Genomic DNA, 13,771 nt, shown 5'->3' with positions numbered 1-13,771 from the left:
ACCGTTGATTTTCTGAAAATAAAAGTTTATAATTAATTTCGACAGCCAGCTTCTCGAACGTCCTGTACAAAAGTTGAATGTTTTTGGTCTTTAAGACTTTTTTTCAGAGCATCCCCGGTAAAATTGACATCATCTACATCTAACAAAGCATGCCAATTTTCATTTAGAAATAATTTCTTTCTAACACGATGATATTGTTTGAAAAACGTTTGATTCATTTGATGTGACATATCACTGACAGAAGTTGTAGATATTTCGAGAGAAAGAAGGGGCAGGGATCCGCTTACTCTTCCTTCATCTCGATAGTTTAAAATAATAGAAAACTTAGTTAGATATGGTCTTATTTGGTGAAAAGCAGAGAGATATATATATATATACGCTATTGAACCAAAACCATATGACGTCGATTCTTCCCAATACATATGACGTCATATCCGGAACTTCCGGCGATGATACCGCCGATATTAATCGAATTAACTGCAAATTTTTTCGCAAAATTAGCGTTGTCTGTTTGAGAAATTCCGTTTGTGTTACCATTAGAAGTTCAGAAGAACCATCTGAGGAATACTGCTGCCTTGTCCTCCATTTTTGCTAATTTGCCATCAATAGATGACCGTATCTTGTTTATTTTTCAGTCTTCCGCAATTCAATTATTTTTACTGAAAAGCCTGTATTCACCTTCACTACATAGGTCATGGATTTCTCCGTGCGTGAAAAAATGCTTTCATAACATTAAACAAGGTGGATAGCACATTCTTCGTGTTTTTCCTCAGAAAATCAAAGGCAATTAGAGATGATATTGCTACTTCTTAATTATTTACATATAAAGGCAGGTCGCACGCAATCGATTAATTGAAGTCGCTAGTCAGCATGCTATACATTCTCTTATTTCTTTTCATTGGGTAAGTCGTCACTTTGTACTAAGTTTCCAGTATTAATCTGTTTGAAGGCACTTCAATATAAATTCCTGTTCTCATAATGACACAAAAAAACAAGAAAAAACAGTGAGCTTGTCCGCTTCGGAATCTGGACTAAACAACAATGTGAATAGTCTCGATTCAACAAACTTCTATTGGAAATTGATAACAAGTATATCTATAGCTGCCAACTTTTGCATATTAGTTATTGTTTCATTGATTTGGATACGATCGTCAGTCCGAAAAAAAAAGAAATCAAAGTTTGTCTATACACAGCTCTCAAAAAATTATAATGGAAGGATTTCAGAGAGAAGGAAAAAGCAGATCTTGAAATGGTAACACGGCCTTTAATGAACTCAATGACCGACTGCGGTTCGGAATTCGAAGAAGATCCTTTCAATGATCCAGAAAACAATGAACTCAGGCTTTTGAGGAAGTTTGTGATAAATGAAGAACATCTCACAAACATTTCTAAAATAGTTGATTGTCCATTCGATACAATATATCAAGGAAAAATGAAAATACCTGGAACACGTGAAGAAGGATTACCTGTAGCTGTTAAAGGTAATATGATCGATTGAGCCCAATGGCTATCCATTTAATTGCAGAACCTCGAAATGAAAGAGATAGTAGATCACAGAAATATGCAATTGATGAGTTGAAGAATATGAATAAAATTGGAAAACATCCCAATATTTTAGGTCTTGTTGGTTTCGTTAACACAAAAACGTGAGATAGCCCCTCATGGCATAGCTTGTGTTATATATTTTTTCAGTAAGCTGAAAATCGTTACTGAGTTTGTTGATGAAGGAGATCTTGGAAAATACTTGAGGAAAAACAAATCCAAATTTGAGAAGCAGAGGACCCCTTTGTTATCATTCGCATATCAAATTGCCGATGGAATGAAAAAATTGGCAAGCAATCATGTGAGTATTATATGTATGTACAAACTTTAATATCAGGCGACATTTTATAGTGTTTGGGACGGTTTATATTCTTTTTTCTTTTCAGTTCGTTCATCGGGAATTAACTCTTCATAACGTTTTAGTATCAAAAGACGAAACAATTCGAATTAACAATCTGCAACTCGCTCGCAAAATCGACAAAAGTGAATACTACAAGTATTGGACCTTATTGTTTTAAACTGAAACCGCTTAATGTTTTTCAGAATCGGAATAGCCGCTAACCAAATTCCACATGAAATACGTTGGATGGCCCCAGAAACTTTGGTTTCACTGAAGTTCACTGTAAAGTCAGATGTATGGGCATTTGGTATTTGTCTATATGAAATTTTTTCATTGGGAAAATATCCGTTCCCGGATGTTAGCCTCGACGCCATCATAACGTTTTTGAAAAATGGATTTGAAATAGACAAACCGGAGTTTAGCACAGATGAGATGTGAGTAAGGTTATCGGAAAACGAATTTTAAAAATTTTTTTGAAGATACAAATTCATTAGGAGGTGCTGTAGTTTCGAAGCACGCAATCGACCCACCTTTGAAGAGTGTGTTACATTTTTTCGAGAAAAGCTAGATGAAATAGATCCCCAGGTAACCAATCAGTTGGAAACTTTTAACGACATTGTTAACTTTCAGGCAGTTGAGCAAATTAAACACAAGTTGGAATTGGTCTCCGAACATCAAGAAAAGTTGAGATCTTTCTGGTTATTGTATTAAATGCTTAAAAAAGCCTTTCCCAACTTTTAACAAAACCAAAATAAAATGTTCATCATTCGTTCATCCACACCACGGCGGGGCTGCGGCGAAGTGTGACCTAGAAAAAACGAGCATTAAGATGTCATGTGTTTTTGAATGTTGTGTAGAAAACCACATAAAAAAGAGAAAAGGTGATTTTTTTTGTGGGGGAAAAACTTTATTAGCAAGAAATTGAATTGAAAAAAAACAAAAGAACACATTTAGAAAAAAGATATGAAACATTAAGCGTGACAGCTTGGAAATTTGTGCTGACGCGAGAAAAAAACTGAAAAGACCTTCAAAATGTTTCAATAGACTGAAATTAATGTTTTTATTGAATTTTGTTGCCCGATTTTACTCTAAGGAACTGTTGCAGCACAAACTCCATTTTTGAGAAAAAAAATTTTTCACTAATTTTTCGACATTTTCAAAAATAACGACAATCAAAATGTTTCAACAAAGCTTTGTTTTTGTTGAAATTTTCAGATCAATTCAGCTTCCAGTCCAGTTTTTTAGAAATTGTCTTTTTTTTCAAAATAGTCGTTTTCTTTGATAAAAACGTAATAGTAATTGAGATTATTAGTTATTTCACAATTTCCAACGATGAAAAATGGTTCGTTTCAGTTAATATCAGTAGGGCTGTTACTTGCGGCAAACGCCGGCAAGCCGGCGCCGCCTATTTTCAAGTTAATTGCATGAAAAGCAAGTTCATTTCCAAAACTTGCTTTCCATCTCCGGTTTTCCGCCCGAAAACGCCTGTTTTAACAGCCCTAAATATCAGCAATAATAATAGTATTAAATTTATCCAATACTTGTCAGAAAAAGTGGAAAAGCCTGTCGATGCCGTGTGAGAAAAAGTGGCGTCTGAATTTCGCGCGCCGCCGCACCGGGGCCGTGGAATTTGGCTGCGGAGTCCGCGTGCACGCTAATGACAGAAATTAGGATTAAGATTTATGAACGTTTTTATTTATGATAGGTCTTGCATGAACGTGCCCAGATATATATAGTAAGCGACGTTGACAAGTAACTTCGAATGGATTTTTTTGCTTAACTTTTTATCGAAACAGTAAAATTCTGATTCGGTCACAAAGGAAAAAGTGATTCACACTGCTTACAAATATTGTCGACTGGTCAGTCTGTCTCCATCATACTTTGATTCATATCGACCAGTCTGGAAACCGATTTTAGTGTAACAAAATGTGCCATAAAATTATGAGTCGCCTTTGTTGTTTTGATATTTTATGATAAATTCATTATAAACATCATACTCCAGTTTTGTAAGAAGTTTTCGCAACACAGCAAAAAGTGGGGAAGAAATTTCTCATTATAAATGAGACACATGTTGCTTATCGTGACAATACAATTAAGCAATCAAAGACAATTAGTCGGACAATCAGTCAGGCAAAAGGCAAGAAATCAAATACAACAACATGATATTGCTAATGTTTAATTCTTTTTATCGGTCACCGTTTCTTATAAAAACAGGTCTCACACAGTCAATATATTTTTTCGATTGCCAACATGTTGGACATTCACTTATTTCTTTTCATTGGGTAAGTTTCTGTGTTGTTTCCAGTCTTTAACACGTTCTAATACTTTTCAGAATCTTGAACTTTGGGTTTTGCTCTATAAATAATACCTCAAAAACCAATGAAACCGAAGAGCTAGTCATCACAACCGGATCAGACAATCGGAATGAACTGATTAATACAGCTTCGTTTTGGAAGCTAGCGACAATTGTATCAATAACTGCCAACTTTTGCGTATTAACGTTTTTATTCCTGTTTTGGCGACAATCAAGGAAGAAGAAATATCGCATATCTTCACGGCAACATGTAACGACCACGGTGGCAGAAAGTGATTCGGAATCCGACTCAGAAGAAACACAAAAACACTGCCAAAAAACACTTGCCGTGAATTATGATTTCATGGAAGAATATGTTATAGATGAGAAAGATCTCATGATAAATGAATGCATTGGAAACGGTTGGTTTGGTAAAGTGCACAAAGGTACACTGAGAATGAAGGGAGCTGTGGGCATAGAACTGCCCGTAGCTATCAAAGGTAAAGCAATTCATTTAATTTTTACCGCGCAACTGACTTCCAGCTCCCCGTGTTTTGAAACGTCATTACCCAATTGCATTGGATACTTTAATTAAAGAGATGGCAGTGGTTTCAACACTTGCACAGCATCCCAACATTCTTGCTTTCATTGGTTTCATTCCTGAAAAAAGTAAGGTTTTTTTTATTGTTCAATTTTTCACTTTTTTCAGTTAAGTGATCACAGTCTCTGAGTTTATCGACGGAGGAGATCTCAATCATTATTTGAGAAATCGAGGTCATTTGAAATATGCGAAGGACAATATATTGCTTTTGAAACAACAGAATGCTACTGAAGATGATTTTGAATCCATTTGTTCTGTGGATTTACTTTCATTTGCTTATCAGATTGCTAACGGAATGAGTCACTTTGAAAAGACACATGTAAGTCTTGCGGACATCCTGAAAAACACGCAGGCAAATCCATAGACAGCGCCCACACGCGAGTTTTATATATAAGAATGATCTATTTGACATTTTCAGGTCGTTCATCGAGACTTGGCTCTTCGTAACGTGTTAATAGGAAAGGACAAAATTATACGAATCGCAGACACGCAACTAGCTCGAAAAATAGACAAACGCATCTATTACAAGTTAAAACTTCTATAAAATCAAAGAAAACAGTTCATTACAGATCAGCACCTGACACTCCAATGGCCGTACGTTGGATGGCTCCAGAAACTTTTGTTACAATGAAGTTCACTGGAATGTCAGATGTATGGTCTTTTGGTGTTTGTTTATATGAAATCTTCTCATTGGGAGGTGTTCCATTTGAAAACTTTGGAAATGAAATGATCTGGCCATTATTGAGAAATGGTGTACAACTTAATCGACCGGAATATTGTTCAGATGAAATGTGAGTGCAATTAACATTGACATGTATTATCAATAATAATTTGAGTTACAAGTTCATGTTAATGTGCTGCAATCTTGATCCAAACTTTCGACCTAACTTTGTAATGTGCGCCAATTATTTCCGAGAAATATTACTGAAAACAGATCCTAAGGTAAAAGAATAACAAGAAACTTGAAACGACATGATTGATTTTCAGATTTTTGAACAAATTGAACATAAGCTGGAATTAACCTCAAAAAATCAAAAAAAATTGAGAGAAATGATAGGTAGAAAGAAAATGGAAACAAAGTGAAAAATCCACTGGATGTCTCGAGCGGAATGCAAACCACATAAAACGATATAAGATTTCAAATTGATAGACGCTTGATATTGTTTTTTTCTTAAATTTTGTGAAGTAATAAAATAATGACATTTTCATACATACCATTTGAAAAAAACACACAACAATTGTATATACACTTTCCTTTCCAATCTACTCAAAATACACTACTAAATATTTGTTCAAAAAACATGATTTATTCAAATTCTATCAGAAATAGTGTTTCTTCACCAAACAACAAAAAACTGTTGAAACGGTGAAAATTCAATTATTTTCAATTGTTGGGGAATAGTATAAAGCTTCGGCTCCTAACTGGAAAGGTATCAACCAAATCAACTGATTCTGCAATCATGAATTCTCTTCTCTCCGTCGTTTTAATATTTTCTGTTGCCGTTATGATGGCATCTGGTTCATCGATTTCTTCTAATGTTGGCTCCAGCAAACTGTGCGATGATTTTTTATGTGAAGTAGGTGTGCCTGATCCAGCAATAAAAACACAAAGTTTTGAGGTGAATGCCACATGGAAATCTGAACAAAACGGAGATTGCTTCGAATCCACGTACCACAAGAAGGCATACATGCCTGATTACAATGGAACAGTCGATCCACTGGTCGGTGTGGCTGACTGTACAAAGACACCGTAAGCATTCCAACAGAACAATGAAATTTCATATTTTATTTTAGATGCGGTGCCACTGAGAAAGTCAAATCCGATTGTCCAGCTGCTTTTGGAGAGAAATGGAATGAGGTCAAAGTGCTTTAAATTGAATTTTTTTAACTGTTATATTCTCTGAAATAAAGTTTATGAGCATTTCCTTTTTTCATTACACAAAGAAAAACAAGAATCAGTAATTTTGACAGTTCTAAAAAAGGTAATACAAATCATCACGAGTAATTGATGAGATTTCGACTATTCATCTAGTTATATAGTATCGAAAATAATTTCATCAATACAAGTCACAGTTTTGAAACAGAGAAAAATCTCACCAAGTTGAAAATGGAATAATTTCCTTCGAGTATGTCAATTCCAAAACAAATGAGCACAGGAACAATGAAAACTCGAAAAAATTCCTCACAAGAAGATTTCTTATTCAAAAAGGTTTCAAATGTTATTTTTGAAAGCTTTTGTCTTAAATTAAGATTCTCGAAGTGTTTTTCAAATTTGAAAAATATACTGTTTCGTAAGTCTGACAGTTGCTGTCTTATACTATTGTTATTGTTACGCGAAGCTCTCGAGAAAGTAGAGATTTTCATGTCAGATCTCAGCTTTCTATGGTAAAAATCCCCACATGTCGCAACTGCTAATGGGGGTGATTTTAAACGCAAAGAAATTGAATAAAACCATTGAAAATATAAAAATACGTGAAAACATATCAAAGCAATGAAACAGAAAAATAAATGTGAATATTGTGAATCTTTATTCTATTGAATTCAAATTAAATTGAGCATTCAAAAAGTTTCGGTTATCTAACGAACCCTTTTTACATGAAATTGAAAAAAACATATGTATTTTAAATCACTAGTATTGGTGCTGCAATACAGAATGTCAAAAAGTAAGCAAAACAACAGAACACGAATTTAATAGAAATATACAGTCTATCCATTAGGGTTTTGTAATTGCTTCCGAAACTTACGATTAAAAATAAGACTTTGGTGAAACTGAATAATTTTTCAGAAATCTGAATCTTAAGCGAGCATAAAAGAATAGCAACGAATAGAAACAGTACCGATTTGAAAAAAGGAACTTTGAAAAAAAAATGATTCGAAGAATTGGAGGAGTGAGACTTGCGACATAAAGCGTGTAAAACACCCAAAAAGTACATGGCCTTATTGAGGATTCAATAGACATTCAGGCAACAAAACTATATACAAACTCCTTTTCAATGTACTCAACGCCACACGGCACTTTTGTTCAAAATAAAATTGCAAAATTCAATTAAAAGTAGTATTGAAACGAAAAATGCAATTATTTCCTTTTGTTAGGAAGTGGTATAAAAGTGTCAGCTCACAACAGAAACAGCACCAACCAAATCAACTGGTTTTCAAATCATGAATTCTCTTCTTTCCGCTGTTCTGGTACTTTCTGTTGTTGTTGTATTGGCATCTGGGTCGATTCTACCGCCGAAAATCGGTGCGAATTTGATTGATGATATGAAGGCGAAATTCAACAATCAACTTACATCTATGAAACCTTTTGTGTATACTCAATCCCCATTTTCTAAACCTGGCAATGATTGGTTCGATTTTTCGAAATTCAAAAGCAACAAAACGGTCTCTACCACTTCTCGTTTGTCTAACAACTTCGGTAGTAGTTCAACATGTGATTTGAATTCTAGTAATGGCAATAAACAATCATTTTGTGAAGTAAGTGATACATTAATTTTTCTGGTGAATGCTAGAAGTTTTCAGATAACTGGATCTTGGGATTTCGAAAACGGTAAAGAATGTTTCATCTCAAACTACATCAAAAAAGTTTACTTATCATCGTACAAAGGCCCTGTTGACCCACTCAATGGCATTGCTCAATGCACAAAAACACCGTGAGTATTATCCTATTATTTGTAAGAAAATTCAAACAAAAACTCCGATTTTCAGATGTGGCACCACTGAGAAAACGACTGTCAGCTGCAATGTCGCTTTTACTGAGGATCAGTTGAGAAAGATTGAAAAACGCTCCACTTAAATATCTTATTACATAATAAAAGCTTCTGAACATACATATTTACTTGTTCTCAGATTGAACACATCTATTGAATTACTCAATGAAAAAACTCAGGAAGTTATATCAGCGCTCTGAAACACAAATAAAACGTTACCGAGGGTGTTGGTCCCAAACGCGATCGTTGGCGCAATACATGTGGGAAATTCCAGTTCGACCCTATCCAATTAGCTCAAAAAATACCAAATCCTTAATTATTTATTTTGGTTTGAGATTAGCGGGAGATAGCCACGTATACAACGGAAGGGAACTTAAATTGGAATTTAAAAATATCAGCATGTTTTTTTCTGAAATTCCTCTTGACCAAAATGTAAAACAAATTTATTTTTGTCAAAAACAACAAGACACTTTGAGTATGATTAGAATTGAAGCCAAATTAAATTTTTTAGAAACGACAATTTTCTATTTCTTATTTTAACCTCGACAAAGATCGTAATCTTTTTAGTTTCCTGTTTCATTGTTGATAAAAATGGACTTGTTTTACATTTTGGTTTAAAAAAACTTCAGAAAAACATGCGAATTCAGTATTTTTGAAGCCAATTTGATAAGCTCCCATTAGATTTTAAATCGTAAAGCGACCCTTTCTCTTTGAAAACAATAAATTAATCAGTGTGTATGTTACGTTGACTATAAAACATGTTTATTTCAATAAGAGTAATAAAGTTATGGAAACAGAAAATAATAGTCACAATGTTTATTTCTCATTTAATGAATTCATGATTACACATTGACTAGTTTATCTTTCATAGCTCTCGATTTCAAGCAAGCGAAGAAGATCTTCCAAATCATGAGCAGTGGTGTTGCAATACAAAATGCCAGTAGGAGGATTACGGTAGTAGTCGAGCATGATACAGCACTTCCAGTCAGTGGTCCGATGAGGAAGAGTCCAACCCAGATAACGCTGAAAATGTGTCAATTCAAAATCTTAAGCTCGAGAGTTATAACTGACCAGTTTCCCAGAAGCATCCATCCATACCAGTTTTTCAAAAAGGGTCTTGTAGACTTGATAGAAACCACACTCAAGTACTGGGGTGGGTTTTTGAAGTAAAAAGCGAAACGAAGATGCACAACTGTTCCCAAAACAATAGAAGCTCCAAGGAGAATCAAAGAGAAGCTGATGCGCTGGAGACATCCTTGAACAAGAAGAATGTAACCGATTGTTTGGAAGAAAATGGAGCAGTTGATGGTGGAGGTGGCTGAAATAAAAAGGATGAATTGGTTGTGTGGGGATTAATTAATGACTCACAGTATCTGCTCATCCATCTTCCGACACTAAACGCCTTGTAGACCCCGCATGTAGCCAGGAATCCCAACAAAATAAAAATGGAAGCGACGATATGATAGTGAACGTATGAAAGTTGATTACGGGCAGTATAGATTCCGGCTATTGCTACACTCCAAATTGTGCTGAAAATGGTTTCGTTATATAAGAGTTTGTCTGAATTTTATAATAAAAGTGTCAATATTTACAGCGGAAGCTGGGAAACTAATTTCAATTTCAGATAATGAACGTTTTACATGAATTTGCGGTATTATGAAAAATTATTTTTTTAAGATAATGACATTTTTTGAATCGGAAATTTTCAAAATATGAGCTGTGCTGAACAAAAATGACGGAAGACGGAAAGTGGAATGCGGAATTCTGCTCAACCCTGCTCAGGATATTTATTTTTGGACACACTCATTCACCGATTCTATCTGTCATTTCCTAAACTTACCATAAAGTAGAGAAACCGTGAATTCTCTGGTTTATTCTCATCACTCCGATTCTCATTTTCTCCTTCTCCAGCTCATCAAAATCAACCATCTCCAATTGGATATAACTCTGTCCATATGTTTTGGGTGGGGCGAATATCATGAGATGGAGCGCCTCGAGAGTAGCGAACATTCCAACCAAGATTGAGGTTGTGATTGGATCATGACTTGCAAAACATTTTTCAATTGACGACACCCAGAAAATAAGAGCGTAGATCGGCCAGGTGGATAAACATGTCAACAAGCATTGGAGTTCTGAAAATTGCATGTTTTACTTGGCTGAAACATGATTAAGAAGGAGGAAAAACTCACTGTGACATCCAATTTTTTGAGGTCCATCGGTTTTTCCATTTTCCACTGTCGCTAAAGGTTCCAAAGCCTCAGAAGACTTGGAATCGCATACTTTTGTCATGAACTTGAACCAAATATTGGAGCAATGCCCAATCTCTAAAAAAGTAAGCTTTTATAGCCTAAATAAATGACGAGCACTGACGTGTTCAAATTTTGTTCTTTTGGAAAGAGAGACGGAGAAAGATATGAAAATAGTGGAGGAAAGAGTGGAGAAAACGGACGGTAAATAAATCGGGTCATGAGGGGAAATGGACGAAAGTATTTGCTGCTTTTTGGTGTTGTCATCAAATTCAAATTTTCTTATCGAATGTGTATTTTGGATTGTTCGGTATAGACGTAATAGTCTTTTGATTTTTTTCTGTCCCAAGAAATTGTTATAATTTAAACACAAAAGTATCAACCGGTGTGTATCGAATTAAAAGTTTTCAACAATTGGTCACCATTTTTCATGAAATGCCTATCAAACTGAGGTAGAGAAGTGACAAACAATATCGTGACAGAAAAAAATACAGAGCCATAGGAAAAAAAATTAGGAAAAATATTCATGTTTTGCAATATCTGAAAAATTTTTGTCTTACATTTGACTAAGGCTGCAATATCTAATTAATGTTTTTTTAATTTTTTTTAGTATTGACCAATCAAAAAAGTCGTTTCAATTTTCAGACCGTGTTTTATTTCAATAGTTATGAAGTTATGAAGGCAATAGTTATGTTATGAAGTTATGAATAGTTATGAAGGAAATTTCCAAAAACGGCTGTGAAGTTATTGCTTTATTCTTTGAAAGAAGTTACAGTTTCTTGACGTTTTTTTTTTCACTGATGAAGAATGTGATAGGATTTTTTAGGATAAACAGTTAGTTGCAAGAGAAACCAACAATTTGATTAGAAACTTTATAGAAACCGCATTAACTGGTATTTTAGAGATTACAGAGCTCAATTAGGAGGGAAGATTAGAGATATTTGCAGGCGGCTCGCTCAAACTTTGGTCCGGGGACAAGGTGTGGGTCTCGTTGCGGTATTTCGATTCACGGCGGCTCTCTACCGTACTTTATCCAGAAAAAGTTATAAAAGTACAGTAATTTCAATGTGGAATAACAAAAACAATATGATGTCATCAGAATTGATAAAACAGAAAGCTAAAACAGAAATTGGTAACTTTAAAATTTTCAGTTCTCACTTATTTTCTAAAGCGGTGAGCAAAAATTCCGTGCTTTTCATTCAATCAACGAAGTGAATGTCTCACTTACGTAGGAATGTTATTAGATCAGCTATTTCTCGGAATTGATGTGTTTTTGGTGTACACTGATTGACAGGATGCTTTGAATCAACTCAAAGGTTACCTGGTATTACGGTGTCCACATTCTAGACATCTGATAAACATTAGAAAAAAACAATGAAATACGAGAACTAACGGGCTTCTAATTCAGCAGAAGCTATAGTTTGATCTATTTATTGAAACTCTCAATGACTGGAAACCTGATTTTCACTATGTGAAACCGGAAAAAAACTCAAACTGAATATGGGTGATGTCAGAATTTTGCTGGACTCTCAACAATTCGCGTCTTCCGCGGGACTTGCTTCGCGACTTTCGAGATATCCGCTGATTCTCTATAGTCTTGGAAACATCGAACTTTTATTATCATTATCAAAACTCTGAGTTTGTTTAAGTTTGAGAGATTTATGAGCTGAAGAATGAGGTTTATTAGACCTGAAAGTGCTGATTTTTAACTATTGTAATAGTTATCATTTGTAGCGCACTGAATTTAAGTATACACGGTAGCGATTCTCTCTAATCATTATTTATATATTTTTTCTTTTATTCTGATTTACTAGTCTATTATTTATTAATTTTAACTACATTTTCTTTAGATTTCGGCTATATTCTTAAAACACGCGCATTTGAGTCTATGCGAGAGCGATTCTTACTTATCACTATATACCTTTTTCGTTATGACCTGCTGGTCAATTATTTATTAATTTTACTTAGAGTTTCCTTATAATTAGTTTGATTTATATTGAAGCGGGCTCGCTTTTTAGCATTCTTACTCTTCATTGACCTGCTGGTCACTTTGAATTATCGATTTTTCACGCTAATTCTCCGCGTAAAACGAGAATTCTGCTGAATCTCGTTTATCTCGGATACATCGATATGGGTTCAGTGGTATTAATTAAGTCGATGCACCATTTCGTCGTTCCTCCAATGGAATAGACAAGAAAGAAGACAGATTATTTGGAGACATGCTGGATTTGAGTGGAATATCCACGAAGAACTGGCAAGTGGATAGAATTGATCAGAATATCCCCGAAGAACTATCAAGGGGATAGAGGAGTGAACGAGAAGCTTCAGCAGATCCGTCGAGTGAGATCACAATGCCACGCGATTGACGACAACTCAGACGGAAAGTGTGGACATGTACTCAAGATTCCTAATAATAATCTCTTAAAGTTACAAAGGGAGAGAGAGAACCTGAACTGTAGAAATTGTAGTGATAAATATCTGAAATGAGAAAGATAGAACAATTATACGATAACGGTTTATTATCGCAAAGGATACAGGAGAAGATTAACTCCGGAACCGAGATACAAACGAGGGCCTAAAGTTAGCCGAGACGCTGCTGGCCGCGAATTTAAGAATAACGGAGAAGAATAAGAGGGGATTGACTTTGTTCTCAAGAGGTCAATTAATTGGAATAATTTGTTAAGGCAGTGATCATACGGAATTTAATTAGTAAACATAGCAATCAATATCTATATATAACGAGAGCGAGATCCTTTTGAGACCGGCAAGCTCCTTCCCTCGCACTCCCCGTTGGTCTCGCCACGATCACGCACGAGAGAGGCGCTCCATTGGGGAGACGCAGACAGCCAGATGTAGATTTACGGAGAGTGAGGAGTCGGAAGGGCAACGAGACGAAAGACGAACGATGACTGGGGAATCTGAAAGGGAAATTATTCTGAAAGTAGGGGAGATTAGTTATTATAATAATTATATTAATTGACTGTGATTCAGTTTATTATAGAGAAATGTCTGAGGTTGTTGCGGAGAGTTTTCTATTCTTCT

The 13,771-nt window shown here is 35.1% G+C and overlaps 5 protein-coding genes across 5 annotated transcripts; 4 read left to right on the top strand and 1 right to left on the bottom strand.

Annotated features, from left to right (window-relative positions):
- Positions 1-1,267: 1,267 nt before the first annotated feature.
- GCK72_013171 (uncharacterized protein) lies at positions 1,268-2,450 on the top strand (the record flags this gene model as incomplete). The annotated part of the gene is made up of 5 exons (XM_053729693.1): positions 1,268-1,481; positions 1,526-1,646; positions 1,693-1,843; positions 1,929-2,025; positions 2,362-2,450. 5 exons carry the CDS (start codon positions 1,268-1,270, stop codon positions 2,448-2,450), a joined length of 672 nt encoding a protein of 223 aa, XP_053584465.1.
- Positions 2,451-4,539: 2,089 nt separating this feature from the next.
- GCK72_013170 (uncharacterized protein) lies at positions 4,540-5,320 on the top strand (the record flags this gene model as incomplete). Its single annotated transcript, XM_053729692.1, has 4 exons — positions 4,540-4,675; positions 4,719-4,844; positions 4,899-5,095; positions 5,195-5,320. 4 exons carry the CDS (start codon positions 4,540-4,542, stop codon positions 5,318-5,320), a joined length of 585 nt encoding a protein of 194 aa, XP_053584464.1.
- A 916-nt stretch (positions 5,321-6,236) lies between these two features.
- GCK72_013169 (uncharacterized protein) lies at positions 6,237-6,649 on the top strand (the record flags this gene model as incomplete). The annotated part of the gene is made up of 3 exons (XM_003093862.2): positions 6,237-6,353; positions 6,396-6,526; positions 6,571-6,649. 3 exons carry the CDS (start codon positions 6,237-6,239, stop codon positions 6,647-6,649), a joined length of 327 nt encoding a protein of 108 aa, XP_003093910.2.
- A 1,286-nt stretch (positions 6,650-7,935) lies between these two features.
- Positions 7,936-8,569, top strand: GCK72_013168 (uncharacterized protein; the record flags this gene model as incomplete). The annotated part of the gene is made up of 3 exons (XM_053729691.1): positions 7,936-8,250; positions 8,296-8,426; positions 8,482-8,569. 3 exons carry the CDS (start codon positions 7,936-7,938, stop codon positions 8,567-8,569), a joined length of 534 nt encoding a protein of 177 aa, XP_053584463.1.
- Positions 8,570-9,325: 756 nt separating this feature from the next.
- Positions 9,326-10,772, bottom strand: GCK72_013167 (uncharacterized protein; the record flags this gene model as incomplete). Its single annotated transcript, XM_053729690.1, has 5 exons — positions 9,326-9,506; positions 9,555-9,801; positions 9,852-10,012; positions 10,324-10,615; positions 10,673-10,772. The coding sequence occupies 5 exons, from the start codon at positions 10,770-10,772 to the stop codon at positions 9,326-9,328; spliced, it is 981 nt and encodes a 326-aa protein (XP_053584462.1).
- Between the last annotated feature and the right edge of the window lie 2,999 nt (positions 10,773-13,771).

The sequence above is a fragment of the Caenorhabditis remanei genome, chromosome IV (assembly GCF_010183535.1).
Source record: "Caenorhabditis remanei strain PX506 chromosome IV, whole genome shotgun sequence".
NCBI classification, from domain to species: domain Eukaryota; kingdom Metazoa; phylum Nematoda; class Chromadorea; order Rhabditida; family Rhabditidae; genus Caenorhabditis; species Caenorhabditis remanei.
The sequence above is the reverse complement of the archived record's forward strand: the minus strand, read 5'-3'. Positions and strand labels throughout refer to the sequence as shown.